This window comes from Rissa tridactyla, chromosome 3 (assembly GCF_028500815.1).
Source record: "Rissa tridactyla isolate bRisTri1 chromosome 3, bRisTri1.patW.cur.20221130, whole genome shotgun sequence".
NCBI lineage: Eukaryota > Metazoa > Chordata > Aves > Charadriiformes > Laridae > Rissa > Rissa tridactyla.
Window position 1 is genome coordinate 52127256 of NC_071468.1, and position 24412 is coordinate 52151667.

At 36.7% G+C, this 24412-nt stretch overlaps 1 protein-coding gene across 2 annotated transcripts in view; it reads left to right on the forward strand.

Annotated features, from left to right (window-relative positions):
• Window positions 1–24412, forward strand: part of PRKN (parkin RBR E3 ubiquitin protein ligase) — a 781894-nt gene that overhangs the window by 273202 nt on the left and 484280 nt on the right. For both annotated transcript variants that reach the window (XR_008465680.1, XM_054196729.1), the window contains exon 4: window positions 16828–16946. Coding sequence is in view for 1 of the 2 variants with exons in the window: in XM_054196729.1 (XP_054052704.1) it covers window positions 16828–16946 (119 nt within the window). In the remaining variant the exon portion in view is untranslated. The remainder of the gene's footprint in view (window positions 1–16827; window positions 16947–24412) is intronic.

Consider the following 24412-nt stretch of genomic DNA (forward strand, 5'->3'; position numbering starts at 1 on the left):
AAAGGTTGTTGCTGCATATCCAACATTTCAGTTTAGAGCGTATATGAACACACCATGTGAAATTCTAAGTTGATGTTTTTCTTAAAATCCATTCCTACTCTTCTGTCCTGATATTGCGTTATGTGAAAGTGATGCAATGACCATGCCATTATGTTGTGACAATACAGTATGGTAAAGTGCCATTTTTTACACAATGATTTCTGTTTTTCTGGAGAAGTCTTAAAGAGACATTGACAACTAATATAAATCTAATATAAATCTAAGGATCTTCCTGAAAACATTACTTTTAATAAGTTATACATGTCATTTAATAGTGAGTTTTGTAAACTAAATAGTTCAGTTTTGATGTATTGGTACTGGTATTTTCTCTCTGTAGTGAGAAATGTTTTATAAACTGAGTTATAGATACATCTTTCCCAAGCCGTTTTGCTGCTCCCTATTATTTCTAAGAGGAATAAATCGTCTTTAAAATTCTTGTTCTGTGGGAGCTTCAGAGTGAAGAGCTTGACACTCAGGGCATTGACAACGAAAAGGAATACCACAGATCAATCAAAAAGGCAGCTTCTGTGGTGCACTGTTAATTGTGCAACATTTTGTAACACACTGAAATAGTTGTTAGAATAAAAGCACTGGCAAGTACGTTAATGGACAGTCCTGATTTCACTAGTCATTTGGTTTTCTGCTAGAATAATGATCTAGTGCTTGTTAAGGAAAAGGAAAGAACATGCAGGGTTAGCTGTAGTCATGGGCCAGATAAGCAGTTACTTGTCATATTTTTCTTTGTTTAAATACGCCTTGGTTATATACAGTATAACTAAAAAATAATAGCTTTGCTTGGAGAGCACTCTTGCCCTAAGTGGTGCACCAGTTACAAATAGAAATATTATTATAACATTTTTCTGGCATGGATTTATCAGTTATCTCCACAACTGCTGAAGATCCATGGTCAGTATTGTGCGCACAGACTTGTAATCCCGCCTATGTAACTGATAATGTCATTTCTGTCTGGGTCTCTCTATAACTGGTGGAGATCCTTGAAACCAGTACTGAAACGCTACTGAACCTGCAGCACATACGCTTAAGCTTGAAGGATGCAGAGAGGATTAGTATGGCTTCCAAACAGGGGTGATATGCCAAGGGACAAGTTTTATTCAGCTCTCTCAGTTTCTTTAGGTTCATAATGAGGTAATGCTGTTTCTTGTATGTTCAGTCATTCAGGCTAGGGACTCTTCTTTTGGTCAACAAAACATGAAAGCCTGGACAAACCAGTTATTCAGTTTGTCCCTCAATATCTGGACTGAAAAAAATGGACATTGTGGTAGGGGAATGGATTATCTGTTTGGTTATAAGCTCAATTTCTGCTGGGCTTTGTCCACAAATTTTAGAGTAAACATCCACCTTGCAATCCTATTCGTAGCTTCTGGAGTGTTACTTAGGGTCATCTCATAGTAAGCTGTATCTGTCATTAATAGTTATACAAAGTGTATCTCAAATATTTTTTCCAGATATTTTTGTGCCCTTTTATTTGGTCAGCAGTTAGCTGACTAGTTTATACTATCAGTCCCATTTTATTAAAAGCTTTAACACCTTCCATAATGTGCTTTCCAAATATTTGTCATTCTTCTTTCCTGGATTGTGGCCTGTCAGTAACTGTGGGTTTCTTTTTCTAAGTGCTCATTAGAGTATTTTCTGAGGTCTGTATTAGGTTCTGCTGCCCTACATTATGATATTTTTACCAATTTAGAAATATATTATAGGTTTTAGGATCACTTTTTAAAGTTAAAATCTCTGGAAATCTGCATAGTATTTGAAGCTGAAACTCTTCAAAGGATATACATAGGTGAAAGTAACTAAGACAATTTTAAAGAATAGATACAACGTTGGTGGAACTAATTATTTTTTTTTAATTCGAGTTGCATGCCGTTTCCTTTTTATAGCTTTTTTTTCAAGTTTTGAGTAATGGGATTTATAATGTATAATTTATACAATGATTTTCCTTTTCCAAGAGTTGGGAAATGTCACTGGATATAGGTTTATTGACTATTTTAAAAAGCTTTGTGTTAAATTTTAAACACTTAAGTTTATATGAGTGTAAATGGCGTGTGTGTGTAACCACAGTGTCTTTAATCTGCTAATCAGTTCTACATACATCTGTTGCTCACGTTTTCTGATGGTTGTTACTCAGTCTCTGATGATGCAAGAGATTGGTGAAGAGGGAAAACAGAGATTCATCCAAATTCTAGCTTGTGATATAACCTTGAAACACAAATTTCAGTTATTTCCATTTACAGAAATATCCCTTTGATCTGTTTTATAAGACGTTATCTCTTCTGAATACAACCAAGAAATTTTGCTTGCAATTGTGAGTGTGCAAGTCTTTGCATTCTTAAATTCCATATATACATCATATACTTTTTTATCCCTGAAAAACATCTGTTCTTTACAAATAATATGGTTTGGCAGATTCAGATTCTTGCTAAATGTAGAGGTTCGGAGTTTGGATTATTTTGAGATTTTCTAATCTCAAAGACCTTTCTAGTCTCTGTCACTACCAGTTTTTAGAGATAGAAAAAGTGCTCTTTAGATGCTAATTTTTTACAGTAGAAGGGTGTTGGTGAGGGTGAGAAGTAACTTGTGTTGAAGTTAACTTCCATTATCTTTATTACAATATTTGTGTTGAAGTATCTCATTGCTAAAATGAACTTTAAGTAGGGCCACTCCTGAATAAAGTGCTTTCATTATGCTGAAATGTTCTATGGCTTGATGCTATGCATATTCTCACTTCACCGTATTTCCCATGTGGTAAAAATTTAATTTCTGTTTTGTGAAAGTAAGATGATTGCATTCAAACTTGGAGCTCCTTGGCAGTGCAGCTCTATAGTCCCTATATAGAGTGACATAATTCTTAGTTTTTCACCATTTTGGTGCAAAGAAGGTGTACCATCATTCTTACTAAATATATACACAGTTCTGAACAAGATGGATGATTAAGATGAAAGCATTGCGTGCTCAAAGAGTTCAAGCTCTTTGATTGAATTTTTAGCTCATCAAAGGCAGGTAAATTTTTAACATTATTTATCATGATCTCTCTGGTCAAACCCTGACACTACTGTCATCTAGTATACAACAGCCCTTATGAAATGACAAACACTTTCTTACACTTTTTAATCAATACATTGTGGCATCCTTATTGAAAAATGCCGATACTTCTGTCTGTTCTCTATTCTACATTCTTCTGGTCACAGCCCTTATCTTTTTGTATCCTGTCAGGGAGAATATTCCTTTCCCTCACCATTCTTCCTTTATTGTGTGCCTTTTTTTCAGAGTTAAAATGTAAGTGATTTCTTCATTGTTAATTTCCTCTACTATTTTGTACCTCTTTGATCAAGTCTCTGTTTCTGATATCCAGCAGTCAGCCTCTCTGCTTATGCAGAATATCTCTTTGATAGTACGCCTGTTACTCTGTCATCTTGTTCAAACTCAGCAAATCACAGTGCTGCGGTCTGATTCTTCTTCTACATTATGGAAGAACCTGTTTTGACTAGCGACTACCTATGTTTATTTTACTTCTGCTACTGTCCCAAAATTTTTCCTAGATCCATATCCATCTGTGACATTTTCTGCCCTCTGATTTTTCTAGCAGTATCTCTTCACACGTGTGACTTCAATTTTTTTTTTCAATTTATATAATTATTTTTTAAAGATTTCATTGCCATTTTTTACCTATTCTGTGTTGTTTCCCAGTAGGGTTCAGTTCCATGTCTTCCTTTTCTCTTTCTCCTGCTGCTCCCATTTCCCTACTGTCACTGTTTTCATTTAAAAAATTGTAGAAAATGAGTCAAACCTGAATGTTCAGTTGAATGAATTAATTGCAAACCTGAAAAGGAATCTACAGCAATGAAAAATTTAGTACAGCTAGTTAATGGACCTGATCTGCCAACATTCTGTACCAGCAGACTCCGAGGTAGAGCACAATTAACATTTTCCTACCTGTGTGGGGTCTGTTGTGCAACTGCGGACGAGACATGGATTTCTCAAGTCTTCCCAGAGGTAGCAGCTCGTCCAAAGTTTTTCTCATTTCTGCTGAGAATAGACATAGGGCAGTGGAATCATCAATTCGTATAAATGTATGAAACTTAAACAAAGTGTTAAATCCCATCTTTTCTAACTATTGCTGAAGCGTATAACATTTTTCAGTCATGCTTTTAAACCTGAGAAAGTGCATGTGGACTACTAAGCTGTTGCAAAATTACTGATGTTCTGTATGCTCAACAATTGGCCATTACTAACAGGTTATTTGGTATATGTTTCTTTACATCAGCTGGAATCTTTTTGAAAATGTCTCTGAATATCAAAATATGCAAGATAACATTTCTTTATAAAAGTAATTTTTAGAATGGTAAATTAAACAAAAAATAAAAAGTAGCTGGACAGATCTTACTCTTCTGAATACACAGGCATCAGAACTAATAAAAAGACTGAAAGCATTATCAAAATAACAGAAAATAAAGAGCACTTTTTAAACAGCATTGACATACAAGTTATGATCATTTTGTAGTCAACGTGGAGACACTTAATACTCTAAACAATATCACTGTGGAAGAGACGTTCTTCAGAAAATTAAGGTGTAGTGCAGAATACGATTAGTCTTTAAAGCTTAAGATGATAGCTTGAAATTGAAAGACAAGCAAGGAAATGCAAAGAAAATACGTAAAGATTTATAATCTAATATTTTAAACTCATAAGAATTGCACAGAGGCCTGTTGTCATTTAATCACTAAAGTACCTGCTACAACAGAGGTAAATATCTTCACTATTTGTGGGTCCTTGTGGATAAAGCCAAGAGCATAAATATCTATACTTTAAAAAAAAATTAAAAAAAAATTAAAAGTTATTTGGTAAAGATTCATGGGTCAGAATTATTTCATGGGCAGGAACACAGAATGCCTCCAAGCAGATGGCGTGATCTGGGTTGCACCGAAGCAGGACTGTCCTGTGTCTTTTCTGTTGCACCCTGGAGGTCAAAATAGTTTGGACCACTACAAGTAAGCTACGGTCTTTCTGAAGGGACAGAGCAGCACAGTGAGATGTAATAACAGATAACCTCCATCTCTTTCTTACATGAAATATGACAGTGGCTACACTAGCTCAGATCAAAGACTCATTTAGCATAGTATCCTATTGGCAGTCCATAGCTTCTGCCAGTAGGTTGTATGAGAGTAAATTCCAGGATGCTGTCCCACTCTTGATCACTTTCTCTATATCTCCTATGATTTTGTAGACTTCTATGATATTCCTATTTAACTGTCGCTTTTTTGGGCCAAAAAGTCATAGTCTATTTAAGTGACTGTGCCATGGATGCTACTGATTATCCATTCCCCCTTTTTTGTATATTTTCAGTTCTACCGTATCATGCTCTGAGATGGAAAGGGTAGAATTGCACATGCTGTGCAATGCTTGAAAATGGAGCACATCAAGGATTTTTACAGCATTTATACAACACTGTTTTCTAGGGTTTTCTTTTTCTGTTCCTCTCTTAATAATTCCCAGCATTCAATTTACTTTTTTGATTGCTACTGTGCATTGAGCTGACATTTACATAGAACTATCTATTATAACTCCAAGATCTTGTTTCTGTGTGGTAATAACTAGTCAAGACCATCACTGTTTGTGGAAAATTATTTTTCCTATGTACATTACCTTACATTTATCTACAATGAATTTCATTTTTCATTCTATTATTGGTCACTCAGCGTCCTGCATTCTTCAATGTTTTTTTCCAGTTGGCCTTCATTTTTACTACCCTGAATAAAATCATGTCACCAGCAAACTTTGTCATTTCACTGTTCATTTCTCTTTTTCTGATGGTGAATACTCCTGCCCTAGCACAATTTCCTTTAGGGACCGCACTGAGAAAATTTATCATTTATTCCTGACCTTTGTTTCCTGTGTTTCCAGTTATTTGCCCACAAGGGCATTTTCCTTTTTATTCAGTAACAGTGTAATTTCTATTAAAAAAACTGCTAAGGAAGCTTTTCTAATGTTTTAGTACCTTGAGTAACTTAATTATCTTTCATCAACTTTGCTACCTCACTATTTATTGCTGCGGTTCTCTGAAAAATGAACTTTTCCAGAATGTTTTGTAATAGGGTAACAGACTAAACTAACAGCAATTCTGTTGTTACCAGCCTTTCATAGTTACTATGATAATTACTATTGATATGTTAGCTTACCTATATCTGGACAACATTAATTGAGTAGAAATGGGTGTTTTGGACACTGGAAGTAAGTAGAAAGCTAATACAGAGAAGAAACTCAGTAGGAATAGTCATTATTTTGACTGAGGGTATGCTGTTATTTGAACTTTCAGTCAAAAGAAAGATCTAATTAGGTACTGTGATTGCACACTAACACTAGGAATAAAATTTAAAACTAATCAAGAAAGCAAAATTTGAATTTTACATTCTGTGCTGTCAAAACGGTAGTTGCCTAAATTCTGCATGATCTATACAGATGTACCTTTGTAAAATATCATATATTTGTAACTATAAATAAGCTGATACAATCTCATCTTCAATTTACAAATGCAGGCATCCATTCTATAAATTTAAATGTAGTTTCTTTAAATTCTTTTCCTAAGTTCTGTCATGCATTCTCAATTAAGATGATTTCATGATATTTTACCCTTTCCGTGATCTGTCAGTAGTTTGTTTATTGTTGGATATGACATAGTTATTTTCTGGGATATCACATGCTTGGTATGATGGCAGCAACAGGCTCTGCAACTTCTTCAACCTGCCCCCATCCTTGGGTGTTTAACTGGTTATGTCCAAGGCCAGCTGTGAAATGGGGCAGTTGCGTAACCTTGGAGTAGACTTCTGTGAAAAGAGCTGTGTGATAAAGAGCTGCAGGAAGCTGTGTCGGACATCTCCACCTCACCCGTCCTCAGTGAGCCTGCTGGTCTGGAAGCTGCATTTAAGCCCAGGTCCTTACCTTTCTTCTGTGCCTGGGTTATGTTGTTAGGTATGCTGTGTCTGGATGTATATCTTCTTGATCCTGACCTTGATTTGCTGATTTGATTTCCTGTCCTGACCTCCTGACACCAGTCTCATTCTTATGGACTTGCTTGGTGACCACTGATCTGTGAGTGACCAGCACCTGCCCTGCTCACCTTGCTCAAGTGCGGTGGGTCTGAGGCCCTGTTGGCCAGACCCTGGCTGCTGTTTGCCATACCATCACCGTTGGCTCCTGGCTCCCTTGTCCTTCCCCTGCTGTGCTGTACCCTGGCACCTGAATGTTCCTACAAATAGGCCAGTTCCAACCAATTTCTGGGTGCGAAGCTGTCCAGTGATGGCTATTTCCCTAAGCACGCTGCTGTCCGTACAGAAATCTCAAACCAGCGTGCACGTTCTCAAATTCCACTTAGACAAAAAAGGTGAAACCAAAACTGTGCTGGAGCTGATCAGTACAACTGGATTTCAGTTCATAAACGTTTCTTGGTTTATTTGCTGAAACTGTGTTTAACTGGATCTGTTGCTCATACTAAAGCCTACACTGTAGGAGCTGTGCCATCCATGCTTTGTTTTCTGGAGCAGCTTCGTTTCCCCTTATGTTTTTAGGCTTAAACCCAGAAGTCCCTGCCTGCAACTACAAATAGGCCAGTTCCAACCAGTTGTGATCACTGAAGGTCATGCTCAGTCCCTTCAATGAAGTAAAAAGCAGGTCAGAGTGGTGGTTTGTGGGGAATGTCATGGTTGATGCGTAGTGGTTTCCCAATGCACAAGGAATACATTTGCAGGGAGACCTTTTGATACCCTTAGTCTTGAACACTTTGTTGACATGCAAGGTATCACTGTTTGTCTCACATGTCTCATTTGCCAAGCTTTCAGCAGTCTCATGAAATTATCTTTTTCTCTTTTTTTTTTTTCCTTTTTTTTCCTGTGTTTTGCTGCCTGGCAGAATCATCAGAATTGTCTTCCTTTTTGCTGCCTTCATTACTTATTGTTAATATGAACTGTAGTAGCTTTAGTTTGCTCCTTTGTCTGAAAATCAGAGCGCAAACGGAAGGAGAGTATATTATGAGAAGTAAGAGAAAGGTGAAGCTTATGTAGAGGTCAGGAAAGGGAATGAGAAGAGGGAAAGGTAATTACAGAAGTTAGCTGGGTAACAAGATAATAAAGGAAGAACTTGGGTGAAATATGAAAGAAAGTGAAGGTAAATGATGCTGGGGCTCAGAAAGGTTCTGGGAAGCAGAAGATTCTTTCATGATGAAGATTGAAGGAGAAAGCTTAATAAACTTTTTCCCTACCCCATTCCAAATTCCAGAAATTTAAAATAGATCAAATACTATTCTTTTTGCATTTTTTTAATTAATAGAAGCCTCTAGTTTTTTATGCATGCATGAATTTTTCACTGAGAAGGAAGGAGTTAAAAAGATAAATGTACCCCCTGTTGTCTTTGTCAAGTACTTCCGATATTCCACCTTTTACACAGGCATTACACCCTTTTCAGCCAAATTCCAACTGTTCTTAATATCTTCTTACTTTCATTTGTAGTCCTCCTTACAACGACAAGTCCATCTCTTTGTTCTAAATAGCTGTGTCTTTCATATACTTTAATTACCTGAAATCCATAGACATTCTGCAAATTGTATTTGAAGCTCAGGAAAACGAATTGGTTTTTTTTTAAGATTTAGTCTACTTAATATTGTTATCCATACCACAAAATACTGCAGCTGTTTGTCGTGAGTTCTCCTGTACAGCATCACCAAGTGGGATTCATCTCACCTAATTTTAGATGTTTACAATGTAGATATCTCTATCACACCTAGTAGTTCTAAATCCCCTCAACAGACAGAAACAGACCCTTTTAGGTACAATTTATCTGACATATTTATATCTTTTTATATCTACTTTAGGATGAATTGAATCAAACAGTAAAAGAGACCATTTTTCTCACTAGAATATAGCACGACCACTTTAGATGAATCTAGCTGTCAAATAAATGCCATTCTCATGGTCTAAATTAGATAGGCATCATAAAGGTATCATCAACAGGTAGAAATGTTTTATAAATTTGTGCATCTGCATATATGTGTCTGGGGAGGAAAGCTATGTGCTCTGTGAGATCTTTGCAGATAAAGATGTGCAGTTAAAAAAAGAAAAGATTAGAGGCAGAACATACCAGTTGTATTTTTGGAAAGTGAAGGGGATCTTCTAAGTCATCTCCCTTTTTTTCAGGTGAAGAAGTGCAACCTCCACAATTTTTTTTTTTAATTTAGCTTCATGTAGAAATTTTCACTACTTTGAGACTACTGGCCTTACAGTACAGATGTTTTTCCTCCTACTGTATTGAATCAAAATCCTTAAAGTTAAGACAGTTGGAAAAATACTTTTTTTTTTTTTTCATTTCTAACTATGTATTTTCCATTATGTGGGTGCAAATTGCTAAAATGGTCTGAAAGGTCTCTGACAGTCAGTCTACATTTTACAAATCACAACTAGTCTAAATGTAAATATAATGGAATCTGAAACAACATTAGCTTTATGTAATTTTCCATCTGTTGAAAGACTTCCTGTAGCTGTGTCCTCTTTTAAATAGCTGAGTTAGAGGAAAAACTCAGTAATCATTATCATCTATATGAAAATGCAGTTCAAATGAAAACAGTAGGTTAGCTCCTAATATCCCTATTCAGATTTTATTCACTTAAACAGTCATATGGATGATAATGGGTGTTTTGGCTGATTAGAGATTTCAGGATCAGGTCTATAGTCATTATGACTAATTTTTTCTGATTAACTAGTGATGCATATCAAAATAATTGGTCAGTGCTATTACTGACATGTATAAAGCTCCCACAGCATGTTCATCGTTAACAACACAGGAAAAAAGGAGGTAATTCAGGTCCTGAGGAGCTTAAAAATCTAAATGGGGAGACAGTACAAAACACTGGGATACACATCAGAGAAAGCTACTTTATCTTTTTATGTAAAATGCTAAAGGGACAGTTTTAATACTTTTTGTGATGGGATATTTGTGAGGAAATTAGGAAATTAGCTCTGAAGAGGTAGAAAAGAGAGAGGATGTCTCATTGGGATAAGAAGACAGATCTCAACATAGATCATAAATAAGCAGCCTTTTGCATTCATATCTTCATAAATTTTTTTGGCCAGAAAAAGCAGCATAATTAAATGAACTCTATAGAGAAAACCACCAACCATTTAACTAAAACTAGCCTGTAATAAATGGCTTTATCTGATGATATCTAAGTGAAAACTGCAAAATAGGAATTGTTTGCTGAATTATTAACTAAACGTTTTAAAGTTATACACCAATGAAGTGTGTGCCTCATATATTATATATTATACATGTATATGTATAATTCACATATGTGCAAATACATACATGTTTGTACATATTAGCCACATGTATTAGCCTGACCCTGTTAAAAGTGGGTCCCACTGTTTAAAAGTGACTGGAGGTGTTTGAGGTATAAAATGATAATTAAATTGCTTTTGAAAGTAGAACAACAGATTTTATCTATCAGTCAAACCCACTGCTGCTTTTTAACTAGGAAAATTCTATCTCAGTCTTCTGCTATTCAGGTGGGGGTAGTTTATTGTAAGTTCTCTAAAACTGAACAGGAGGAAGCAGTTGATCTGATCTCATACAACCTGCAGTATGACTTATTCGAACTTTCCTCAATTCTTTTCTATGGCTAATCTAAAGATCTACATCAACAAATAGCTAATATAGAAAATACACTAAAGGGAAAAGAAGAATCTGAATTAATTGCAAAAACATTGAGAAAGATTTTAATGGAAGCCATTGAGAATACATTAAACCTGTCATCTGTGTATCTTGGATCATTAAACTGTAGGCTCTCAACTTACAGAGTCAGACCAAATAACCCCCTTATTTGTTCATTTGGGATTTTATAACTACCCATGTTGGTACTTTGCCCCTTGAATCCTTCGCCTAGTGACTCCCTCTCTACACCCCTTTCTCTCTGCCATTTTACTTTTATCCTTGTATGAACTTTTTCAAAGTTCTTTCTCACAACTTGGTCATTCCCTTAGAAGGCTGAGCCAAGCTTTTGAAGGTGGGCCCTAGACCTTAGACATTCTTGAACACAGATAACTAAGCCTGAGGTGGAGATGGCAGGGAAAAAATTCTTACAGGGGAGCTTACGGAGAGGAAGTTACAGTACCTAGGATATGTCTCTGTCTCCTGGTACTTTGTCTTGCTCCGACACTTTTCTCTTGATCTTTCTCTTGTCTCCTACTCTATTATTGCCCTCAGACACACTGTCAATATTTCCAGGTGGGAAGTCATTAAGTTTCTCCAACAATTGCAAGCTTCACTCAAATGAGAACATTGGTAGAAAAAGTGGCAATCAGCACCATGACACCATGTTGATTACATAGTACTCATTGTGATTCTAGCTCAGAATTTTTTCTCATATATTTATGGAGCTATTAAACATCCATAGACGTGCATTCAGTACAAAATATACTAGAGAAAAATTATTGTTGTTGTTTTTCTTGAACTATCATCTCTTCCTTAATGACAGCACTGAAGGATATTAAACTTCCAAAATTGATCTGTAACCCCATGTCTGATGACTTAGTTTGAGCAATTCAGTTTACATAGGGCTTAAACTCAGTGTTTTGGAGAAATTATTTCTGGCTATTAGGAAGGAGATGTGATGAATTTAGGTTAATATGTTATGTTACTTTATCTCTTCTGTCATGTTATTTGAGGGTTAATACAGAAAGATAATAAAAATGGAAATAATTTATTTCTCACACTTGTTGCATGACCTGAGGCTATAACTTACCTCATTACCAGAGCTGTTTTAGTAGGTTAGCCTATGCATACTTCTGCTTTGAATTCTGGAAGGTCTTCGAACCTTCAGTAGCCGTTCTTGATCAATTAGTTTCTTGCTTTGTGTTTTACTGCAACTTTTGTTAGGAAATTTTGTTAGGAAAATATCGGTACTAGATACTGCTTATAGTTTAAAAAGAGAAACAAAAACAGAACAAGAAAAAACCTCCAACATCTCACGCTTATTTTCTGCTTGCTGCCACATGGATAACTCTAAATTTGATACTATTTTGAGACATTAGTATAATTTGTATTCTTTCAAAGTAACTGTCCTCCTTATTGAATAGAATCTTGGAACTATTGAAATAACTTCTAGAACTCACAGAAAATAAATAACATATAGGAAGAATGGAAGGAGGGAGTGTGTGTCTGGTGGCATTTTTTAAAAACAATGGAAAACTCTAGGAATTTTAAACCTAAAAGCTTAATTGAATTTCCTGAAAATGCTTGGAGAAAAGTCTTAACACTTGCAAGAATCTGAAAGAATCCAGGAACAAGATTGAAAACCAGCAAAAATTTATCAAAAACCAGATCATGTTGACCTGTGGAGAGAAGAAAGCAGGAGATATCACATATTCACCTTTGTAAGGTTTTTGTCAATTTAGCATGATACTGTAATTAGCAAACTGGAGGTCCAGATAGAGATAAAAATACAGTAGGGTATCTGTGAACTTTTCTGCTAATCTGTAGCTGGGGAGTAGTTATCAGTAGTTCATCATCAGGCAGTTATGCATTAAATGAGTTCTGCTATGTTGAAACAAGTTATGAGAGGGATTTACCAATGCAGATGGAAATGATTTATTTGTCTGCTAATTCATCGCATGCGAATAAAATGAAATAATTTTTATCTGTGTTCCCAAGTCAGATTTATCTGAAGCTTGATATATTGGACTTCCTAAAAAGTTAGCCTGTCATCATGTGCTGAAAAATGCTTTTGGATCTAAGAGAAACTCAGGTTTGTAAGGTCAACTTTCTGGTGGCATCTTTTCCAGTTAACAGTAAATTAAAGTACTTGTCAACGAAATGACAGATTCTTGTGCACCATCTTTAAGGCTAAGAGTAAGACAGTGGTAGAGACTCAAAACAAATGGCTACTCACAGGACATGCTGGTGTAGCAGTGGTGTGGGAAAGCTAGGAAAGAGTGTCTAGACTGTCGGGTGAATTGTTGATGGTCAAAAGAGACTATTATGGGACCCTTGCTCCACAAATAAATATTTGGAATATTGACCTGAAAATTGAGATTGCTGTGACTTTACCTCCTCAGAAAAGAGTAAGTGCAGATACAGCACATTTGTTTTTCCTTCAGTCTTTCTTCTCCCACCAATGTATGTAACTGCAAAGAAGACTAGTAGTTATAATTTAATTTATTTATTTATGGCATTAATGCTCAAGTTCAGTATCAGCATTTATAAAGGGACTTCCATTTTTTTTAACTTGGAATTTGCTGTGTCTGCACATTCTTGCTGAGTGCAGTATTATAAATTATTAATGGAAAGCTTTATGAAAACTTATAGGCCATGATTGAATGGGGAAAGACGAGGTTCTAAGGTTGGTGCTGCAGCAATTTTAGTGAGTACTGGCACGGTGCCCTAATTACAATTCTTATTAATACTACTACGTCAGAGAAGCTACATAAAGCATATTTCTTTGTTCCTTTTTCTTTCAGTTACCCCAAGGGGATGCAGTCTCAGCCAAGGGCCAATGCTAAAATGCACAGTGACATTAGCAAGTCAGTAAAGAGTTTATTGCTGGCCATCAGTATTGTACTGTATGCTGACTTTTAGCATTTGCGTTTTTAATTCAGTCTACACTACGTCTGGTGATGCTGTTCAGGACATACACCTAATGATGTAACTGCACTTTGTGAGACTGAGATGAGCACATCTACATAAAATGGTGGATGGATTGCTGAATATCTCCATTTACGCTTCCCTTCTAAAATCAGAACATTCCTCTTGTCGTGTTGTGCCTCTCCAGCAGCCTTGCTATAGTAGGCATTTCAAAAGTTATTCCGGGTCTCTGAATAGATCTGTGCTGCTTAACTGCTTCAACCCATTATATTATGAATTTGTTTCTTGTGTTTCAAATTTGTGCATAGGGGATGTGTTTGGGGGTAATTTTTATATTCATGAAAAAGAAAAAAAAAAGTGCTAAGAAAAATGAATATTGAGCTAACGTAGTCTATTTTTGCACTGAGTAAATTTCAAGCTAATGCATAAGATTTATCCTCTATAGTAAATCAGCAATATGTCTCATTTTAGGCCTCTCCTATGACTGCTATTTTTTCTGCAGTATTCAGTCATGCTGATTTATGCCATACTGTCCTGTGAATATTTTGCAGAGTATTACCAATAATATAATTTTATCTTTGGGTCCAGATGGAATGAGTTTAGAACACAAAGCAGGCAGAAAGCATGATTCCTGCCTCAAGTAGTTTACTGCTTGAAATAAACTTTGTATAAAATGTGAGACAGGGACACAAGACATCAGGGAGCGGAGGACTGGATCAGGAAAGGCATCAGCCCAATTAACCAAATATTTTATGCTGTAAGGGCTCAGGTACTCAGTAAGATGGTTCTGTTTGACTGGAAGGGTTTCATTAGAGTCATGGCAGGAATCCCTCTGGAGAGTAGGTCTGAATTAGGACCGTGAGTAGTGGCATCACAGATCTGCTCAGGATAAGTGCTTCTGCATGAGAGTAGAAGCAGCAGTCTCATTAGTCTCATTAGACTGCCCATATAAGAAATCGGAGCAATGGGAGAGGACTGGCAATACCAAACTAGGTAAAGGGCTCTGGTCTCACTTCTTACACTTGAGGCAGAGTCAGGAGTAAGTGGCTAAAATCATCTTGTTTGTTGTGGACCTCTACTAGCAATAACATTCTTGCTTACTTAAGTCATGCAGTATTTCCTTTGAATTGTGCTCAAGGTACCGCCCTTTTTGTTTTATTGATTGACCTGCTGATCCCGCATAGAGGAACTGCCAAAAGTAAAATTCGATCACTTGCAAGTGTATTCTTCCTTATTTGCAATACTGTAGTTTAGATTTTTGTTGTGAATTCTAGCTCAAATGGAGTTTAATCCAGACATACAGGTGTGTTCTCAGTCCTAGTGTTAGGAGCCTCGGGCAAAATATGAGTGAATAAAGATCCACATGGCCAAATTTTTTTCATATTTAGTTTGGAATCACCTCTCAACACTTTACCATATATTAAATGGTTCATCATATATGCCTTTTTATTTTAGTTGAACTAGTTTCATTTCAGAACTGTTAGAGACCAAAGTGTGCTCTCAACCTTTTGAGTTGCATTTATTCGTGTGAAAATTTGTATGTGGGTGAATGTACGAATGTGTGTTAATTTTACCAAAAAAATAAATCAGTTGAAATTCTGTTATGCTTTTGTGTTTTATGGGGACTTATATTCCCCAGGGAACGATAATGAAAATACTTGATAGATCAGTTAACTAAAGTTAATATTGGAGATAATCACTGGTGTACTTTTTTGTAGCTTACATTTCTAAGACCTTGAAAAACCTTTGTATACTTATTTTTACCATGTGTTACAAAATTTCTTCTTTCAGCAGTGTACATCTTTGAAGACCTCTACATCTTTTTTTTCTAGAAAAGAAGTTTTTTGGACAACATAGTTCCCTGAAGTTGAGTTTTCGAAACTAGTTGCACATGTATGTTAGGGCATGTGGTAATAGGTGTAACATGAAATTGGTAGGCATTTTCATTGGCAGAACACAGGGTCTTACCCTTGTCACGTGAAGAACATGTAAAAATAAAGCAAATCGGTCATGTTTAAAAATATTATTCCGGGTCATATTTGCTGTGCTAATGTTAGGATTCAAATATAGGTAGAAAGTATTGCTGATAAATGTAGGGAGAAGTAGGAGAATAGGGAAGAAGACAGTGAAAAACCTGATCTCTAAAAAACTGGTTTTGATTGTAAAGTTCACCACTGTAAATGGGTCAAATCTCCACAACCGTTCTTGATAGTGGGAAAAATCTGGTAAAAACTTTATTCTGGTCTCAGTTCAACTTAATCTGATTGTCAATTTGATTATCAACTTGCTAATAAGCTTGATCTCTGAACTTGGAGATGGCTAGTATAGATCAAGCCCATAATATGAGTCTTCCATCATTTTCTGAGGAATAGCAATTGCCATCTTAAAAAGTGTTTTACTCAAAACAGTGATCAGAATTGCATGTGAAATCAAATTCATTAGCATTGCCCCAGGCTTACACAACTCTCTGCATATCATCTCCTGTTCCATAGTTTCACAGAACAGAATGCGTTTCATTTCATTTTCCTTGAAAATTTACTTCGCCTAATATCTTGGCAGCAGTTTACAAACTTTGCTAGGTTATACTGCTGCCAGCAAGAATAAAGAAATGGTGCTGCCAGCAAGAATAAAGAAATGGTTCCCAGTCTTCCAGGAATAAAACTAAATTTGCTAAATTAAATATTTGTTTTCTTGCTGTGATAGCAGTCAAACTAATCTTTTAAACTTCATCCAAGGAAATTTTCATGCAATGTGAACTCATTAAAACTTGCAGCTAAACAAATTTAGGCTAGAAGTAAGATGCAAATTGTGGAGAGCTGGGGTAATTAATCTCATACATCACTTGCCAAAGATTACAGTTTGTGCTTATCAGTGCTAAACTCAAACTCAAGACAGGATGTGTTTTCTAGGGGTTATGGTGTAGTTCACCTATAACTATTTATCAAGAAGCAGGAGTTACTGAAAGGTGTTAAGAACTAGACCAGGCGAGAGAAGATGATCACAATGCTATCTTTAGGCCTTAAAATTAGTCAAACTTTTTTTTTAACTTATCACTTATAAAGTCAAATAGAAACCTTTCATTACAGTTTGTTACTGATTTTCAGTATACATCAAATGCTTTTTTCTTTTTTTTTTTCTTCTTCCTGACAGGTGCAGCGAGTTACAACAGTTTTTATGTTTTCTGCAAAAATTTCTGCCAAGCTGTGAAACCTGGGAAACTGAGGGTCCGCTGCAGTGTGTGTAAACAAGGAACACTGACGTTGGCACGGGTAAGTTTTTTGTTTGCTTGTTCAAGGTATATGGAAATTATAGACCTAGTTTTATCAGTTTGCATACATGTGGCTATGTATATGTGTATTTCTACTTGACTCTTTTCTTGCTGTTTATAACTGAGTAATTCAAAGGTTTGTGAAAATGTCATTCGCTTACCTCCATTATTTGCAGCACACAGAAGGAAAATATGTCAGACTAGAGCTCCAATCCTGTAAAGTCATTCTTAACTTTATATTTTAAGGATCTATTTTAACCTAGTAGTATGCACAATATATAAAACTACGTGTGTGCTAAAGGGTTGGAATTATAGAAGTTTAAACAAAGCTTGGAGCAGTTTTAAAGCCACAGAAAGACCTGAATTAAATGCCATTGATTATGGAATAAGACAAGGAGGGATTAAATGGCCGTGCAGTTAAGAATATTAATCTCTCCAGCCTAGCTGCCACATGTAAAGTCAAGGAAAAATTATTGTGCCAGGACAGAAGGTTAGCGGGGTATCTGTCAGGCTTGGTTTGCATCCTAAAACAGGAGAGCGTCATTTGACTTGAATGTGCACTAGTATGAAGTTTTGGAGGGTTTTTTTGTCCAAGCGCTGCTGAGTTTCACTGGTCATGCTTCTGGGCAATGAGAGCCCTTCCTCTCTCATAAATCACAGTGTTTTTCAACCAGGTTTGTTATGTGAAAGGCTTAGGTTTTGCAGAAGACTGAGCCTTACCGTGCTATAGATTTTGAAGCGCTTTCTGTGGTATTTGGCACATATTTGAGTGTTTAAATTTCTCTTTTGCTGTGGTTTAAAGTGGCTTATTTCTCTTTCATGTTTTTGATGTAGCCCATTGCTTCAATGTCTTTACATGTAATAGCACAGTGAGACCCTTTAAAAACCCAGCTCCTATATTCTCATTGAAAAGAATAAACCGTAGCAGTGCTTATACACATCTAATTCAAAAAGCTACAACAACAAACTCCCTCAAGCTCTATGTGTAATTCCTGAATTACCTGACTATCTCTGATTTATTTCAGAGGCTTTGAAGTATGGCATTTTGTGATGTTCTAAATAAATACATCTAAGGGGATTTGTTTTCTCCCAAAAATTGCATTTAAATATTGGTGATTAGTATAGGCTTGAATCACATATAAATCAAGATACAGAAGTTGCCATTAATGTACATTTCTGTGCTGGTTTTGGCTGGGATAGAGTTAATTTTCTTCGTAGCAGCTGGTATGGGACTATGTTTTGGATTTGTGCTGAAAACAGTGTTGGTAATACCCAGATGTGTTTGTTATCACTGAGCAGCGCTTATGCAGAGTCAAGGCCTTTTCTGCTCCACACACCACCCCACCAGTGAGTAGGCTGGGGGTGCACAAGAAGTTGGGAGGGGACACAGTTGGGACAACTGACCCCAACTGGCCAAAGGGATATTCCATGCCATGTGACATCATGCTCAGTATAGAAAGCTGGGGGAAGAAGATGGAAGGGGGAGATGTTCAGAGTTATGGAATTTGCCTTCCCAAGTAACTGTTAAGTGTGATGGAGCCCCACTCTCCTGGATATGGCTGAACACCTGCCTGTTGGTGGGAAGTGGTGAATGACGTCCTTGTTTTGCTTTGCTTGTGCGCACAGCTTTTGCTTTACCTATTAAAGTGTCTTTATTTCCACTCACATGTTTTCTTACTTTTAAGTCTTCCGATTCTCTCCCCCATCCCATCAGGGTGGAGTGAGCAAATGGCTGAAAGACATTACTGTTGTCACTAGATGAGTTTGAACCTTGTGTATTGTAATTACAGCACGGAACGTGTGGCCCCTGCTAGACATGGTGGCTTTCTTCAGCATGCTTATTTTTGGAAATGATGACTTTCACACCTGTGCCATTTTGGTTTGGAATTGTTACATTCCTTGTATTAAGTAGACTTAAATAAATTTCCAAACTTTTCATTTTTTTCTGTATCTGCTAAATAGTGTTCTTCGTTTTGGAGACTTAAGAAAAATAAAATAAATCTCTTTATTGTCTCCCAAGAAGTCCTCATAACTCCACCATAAAAACCCCTATTATAAAAAGTTCCAGTATGGCATATTTCTAAACACACTTTCTGTATCTGATTGTCTGGATTGTATGGGGGCCTACATTTTTTTTGGGGGGGGGGAAATACAGGGTCAATAACATGATAAATATACACAATCTGATAATTTCCATTGAATGAGCAGAGTGCAGCTGCTTCTTTATTCTATTATTCTATTCTATTAGAGTAGTTTTGAAAAAAAAAAAAAAGCTGGAAACTTGTAGTGGAAGCATTTGCTAATTTCAAGATTGGTTCAAAAAATCCCAGCTTTCAGAAGATTTGAGAAGGTACTTCCGCATTAAAGTACAAAAGAGAAAAGGAAAATATCTTTTAGAGAGTATCAAATAATAGTTTTTGTCTGTTTTAATTTTTAAATAATGCTTGGCTATGAAAATAATTTCCACTTAAGTTTCTTGTTGCTTTCTGCCCAAAACAAAGAAAATCTGTTATTATCCTTTTCCTCTCAAATTCAAGCAGAATTGTCATGAATGTTCTATGCAACGGTCAGTTTGTTTTATAAATACATCCCATCTACCTCAGTCCTTTGGTCATGAAGATTAGGTGCAGATTTGGCATGTGCCTGGCCCTTGTGGCCTTTCTTCTCGCTTTCTGGTCCGTCTTCCAGGAGACAGAAAATAATTCCAGCTGGGGAAGCTTGGAATATGTACTAAGCCCCATTTATTTTTTCAGTTCTGTGCAAAAACCTCTCTGCATTAACGCTAGGCAGGAATGTGGTCCTCACAGCAAGTGCATTGTATCTACTCTACTTTCTTCAATGCATTGCAGTAGGCAAGTTATGCGAGGCTGAATATATTACTGTCAATTGCTTGACTTTTGTGCACCTTAAAAAAAAAATAAAAAAATCATGTAAGTTATTATATTACCCCAAATCCTCTCTCTTGCCCCTCCACTTAACTGGACTATGCCAGTGATTGCTGATAGACATCTTCTCTACTGGTACTACAATTCTTTTCCTTTTATAGAGAAATTAGCCAAAATGAAGTTGACATAAGCAAAGTATAAAAAAGCTTTTCTGTACCACCATACTACAGATTTGTCAGAAAAGCCTTTTTTTTTTTTTTTAAGATCATCTTTTTTCCCCAATTCTCTGTAAACTGTGCCTGACCTTTACATGGCAGCACAGCAAGTTTCTTGAGAAGCTCTCTTGAGCCATAAGCAGCAGAGCACCATGTAAGCCAGCATTTGTTCCACTAATTCTTTTATTGACATGAAAGTGAATACCTGTGTAAAACCCACACAAAGCTTTGGGCAGTCTTAACTTACTCTACATGCTAATCCTTTTCCTACCTAAGCCACAAATGACCAATCTAATTAAATTGAGCTTTCTTTTTTCATGGTGTGTTGACTGACATTTTAAAATATTACTTACTCATTTAAACAGTCTTATTCTAAAACCTTATTTAACTGTCATGCCTATTTGCATAGCATTATTTTAATATATGATGCTCAGACTAAATTTATGGTACTATATTTCTATGAAATTAAAGAGCCCGCTGTTTTTATTTTTACCAAAGACATCCATCTAAATATTAAATTTGTAATTTTCCAGATGACACTTAGGTTGGTTTTTTATGAACATTTCATGACCTAATACTTTCTGAGAGATATATACCAGATTGATTTAATTATAAGAAAACATCACTCACTGCAAAAGTATCACCTCTCCCTAGTTTCTCTAATTAATCAAGCGCAAAAGCATGTCTGGAAAGATGGGAGTGTGGGAGCCTTATGTAGACCACCTACAAGCCTGCCAGCAACTTTCTTCAAATAGCTCAAAAAATTTAGTCATTAATTTCACACGGTTTTATAGCTTTTGTTGATTTTAAGCTTTTAAAAATATTTATTTCATATACATATACATATTTCATACACATATACATACAATGCTGCAATTCGCCATGATTCAGATAATTAGGGTATTCCTATTTCGAGAAAATAAAAAACACAACAAAAAACACAAACCCCCCTGATTATAGCAGTCACATTTACGGTTCTTTTTTTGAGCCATAGCAGTGTTAACATTCACATTGTTAACTCTATAATGAAAAGGAAAATGCGTAGCTAAAAATGGAAGGCCTGGTTCTGCAAACTGGTATGCACCAAGCTATACACATAAAGCACACTTTTTCAGTGTAACTGACTCTGTGACATACTCCCGGTATAGAAGATGGTAAGATTTGACTTGTTATGTATTTGTCATCGTACAAACTCCAAGCAGAGTAAGAATCTGGATTGAAGTATGGTAAATTGACTTTAGGTCTCCATACTCAGCCACAGGTGCTACGGTGAGGCCGTTTCTACGGCAGGGACTGGTGACTCATTACTATCTGGTAATTCTTCACATTGTGTCCTTGGTAGTACTGGTTGAGTTTTCAGTATATCCTCTATTACAAGCACCAAAGGTGTTTTGCACAGCTTCTTCTATAGTTTTCAGGTGTTCCTTATAGCTCAAATCATTATTTCAGACCTTTTCAAACACAAGGAGTTATATTTGTATCTGATTTAACTTCCTGCATCCGAGATGATGCTTGGTTTCTGGCACTGACAGAAGATCGGGATTTTATTCAGAGGCTGGTGCGTTCGATCCTGTTGCTGTCCCTGTCCTCCGCGCTCCAGAGGAGCCTCCGGAGTTCACAGGTTTTGTTAAACTGTCTCTGCCACAGAACTGCTCTTTCATCATTTGTCATGTTAGGGATATTGCTTTCATCTACTGCTTTTCATCTTAAAACTAACAAAGAAATGGACATTTGCTGAATTCTGTTTCTCTGGCACCATGAAAAGCTTATCATTAGGTAGCATGTCAGTTAGTGTAGTCTGTGTGGTACATCACAGTTCTGCATGAAAAAGTGTTAGTGTCTTCCGAGTGCCTTCCAGTGACTGACAAATAACACGTCATAGACAGTTTGTCTTCCTAATAGATGACAGTGCATTAGTTTGATTTTGATAATTTCATATTTTCTAGGAAGAGAAAGATCTTTAATACGCTAATTTTCTTTGACTTGTCTACTTCCTAACTCCATTTTAATAGTTATTTAAATAGGGTGTTTTCTTTTTAATGAATATAAACTTAGCAGAGATTTCAGTAGTATAAAATAAAAAGGCAGTTGACTTTTGATCTCTCTTTTTTTAATATATCATTGTGAAACTCCATTCCAAAGTGCGCTACCTCTCACCACTGCTTATTTCAGATTACATATTTTTCCTGGAATTCATTACTTGTACGCTGGCTTGGTGACAGAGGAAGAAAGGAGGGATCACTCACTGCATTGGAGCAAGGCTGACTAAAAGAGAAAGGGACAAGTAGCACCTCTGCAATTATCTAGCCCTTACCGCTGCTGAGTCAGCTTCTCCCCACTGCTGGTTACCACTGCCGGGATGATATTGCAAACCGGTTACAAAAATTCAATTTTTCCTTTGAAACTAAACTGCAGAATAAACTCCACCCAGTGGAGTGCAGCCTGATAAAGTGTAATGTCATTCACAGGCTGGGGAGATACTGAAAATCCAGTCTTGAGACTGGATGACGTAGGTATTTGTCTCCAAAAATTACATGTTTGCTGTGAGCATAAAAATGTTCTTGGTACATCTTAGCTAACACATGACAAACACTGTGTGTTACAATACTTCTGCTGAATACTATGCATGGGAAAGTTACCATTGTAATGCACGTTCCTTGGTCAAACTAACAAATGCGAGGCAACCATTTATTGTTGGGTTCCTGCTAATGAATGTCTTAGTACAAAAATAGCTTAATTTCCCTGCATTTGGCTGGCAAAAGTTGTACTTACAGGAAATTATACATATTCAATATGTGTGCTTCTTTCTACCTAAAAAATGAAAAATGTCTCAATTCTGACATCTAAATTACCACCACTGGGCACCGATGTTAATGCTGTTTTGAGAAGACCAGTGCAGAGAAAAAAGAGCCTCAGAACTCTTTTTTTCCAGGGTTTCCACTGATTCAGGAAATCCTTCTGCATTAGTTATATTAAGTCAGCATACTTAATCATAAGCCTATTTTTTTTTTTCTAGTGAACCAGTGATTTTTGAGAGCAAGGGAAAAACTTAAGATACAGATATGTTATTCTGTTGTGTAGCCCAAGCCCAGCTGTGCCAGGAAGCCAGGGAGAAATTGGGCATATTCTGATCCTCTCCCGGCCTGCTGCCTGGACAAATGTACTCTTCTGTACTCGTTTCTCTCATGACCTGATCTGATGGTGACGTGCCTGCTGAATATGAACTGCTGAGACCCTTAGTGCAGGACCATATTATGATAGTAAGTCCTCTCTCCTAGTGGTGTTTGCTGTTCACACCCAGTTCCATGCTAAAGTAGATACAAAGTCTCTGTTTTATCCATTAGTCTGAATAGTTTCCAATAACAAAATCTGTCTCGGAAAGGAATATTTTTCTATCACAGCAAAGGAGAATCTATTACTAATTGGCCTGACCAAAGAGGCCAATATTTTTAGTATTTCTACTGTAGTTCCACAGGTGCTATCCTCATAAGGAATTTGTGTCATCTGCTCTTCCTTATTGCTCTCCTGTTGCTTGCAGTGGCTTGGTGCGGGGCATCAGCATTAAATAAATACAGTGCTGAGCTGACCCAGCATCCAGAATTACTGGTGGAACTTTCCTAAGAACGAATCATGGCGGGGCTGCAGGTCTGATTCTGCCGTTGCTCAGCCAGTGTCTTCATTGCTTTTAGTAATATGAATATCAGAACAAACAAAATGACACCTACATTTCTACTTTAAAAAGTCTGTTTTCTTTAATGACATGCCAAATCCAGTTGCACCCTGGGGAGGCTGCTGCAACAAATGTTCCTGTGCCCTGTTTAAGATACTGTGGCACTTATTATTGTCCCTGCTCACTGCAGGGGGGTTGGACTAGATGACCTTTAAAGGTCCCTTCCAACCCAACACGTTCGATGATTCTATGATTGTAGCAGTAAGAAAGCTCACCGTTTGGTGACTGCAAGATTATTGTGTAACCATTTTATTCTTTCTTGTCCCCTTCTTTCTTTGGCTCTGAGTCCCGCTTCACGCTGACAGCCTCACTCTCGCACCTGCCTTTACATGGTGACACTGCCATTGAGGTTGGCCTCCAAGGTGCTAAGCTGCATCTGAAGAGAACAGTCGGGAAGACTTGATATAGTTTTGTTCAGGCTTTTGGCTACTTCTTTCATTTCTTCTTTCAATATCCCATAAGACAAATTTCACTACATTGGACATCAGTTGTTTAATTTATGTATATACAGTAAACAAAAAACTGCATACTTGATTTATGAAGAAAATTATTCCATCCATTCCAAAAGGCAGGAACAGCAATTCTTTGATACAAAATAAAATTTGCAAAGGAAACAGTTTTGCCTCTGTGGTGAAAA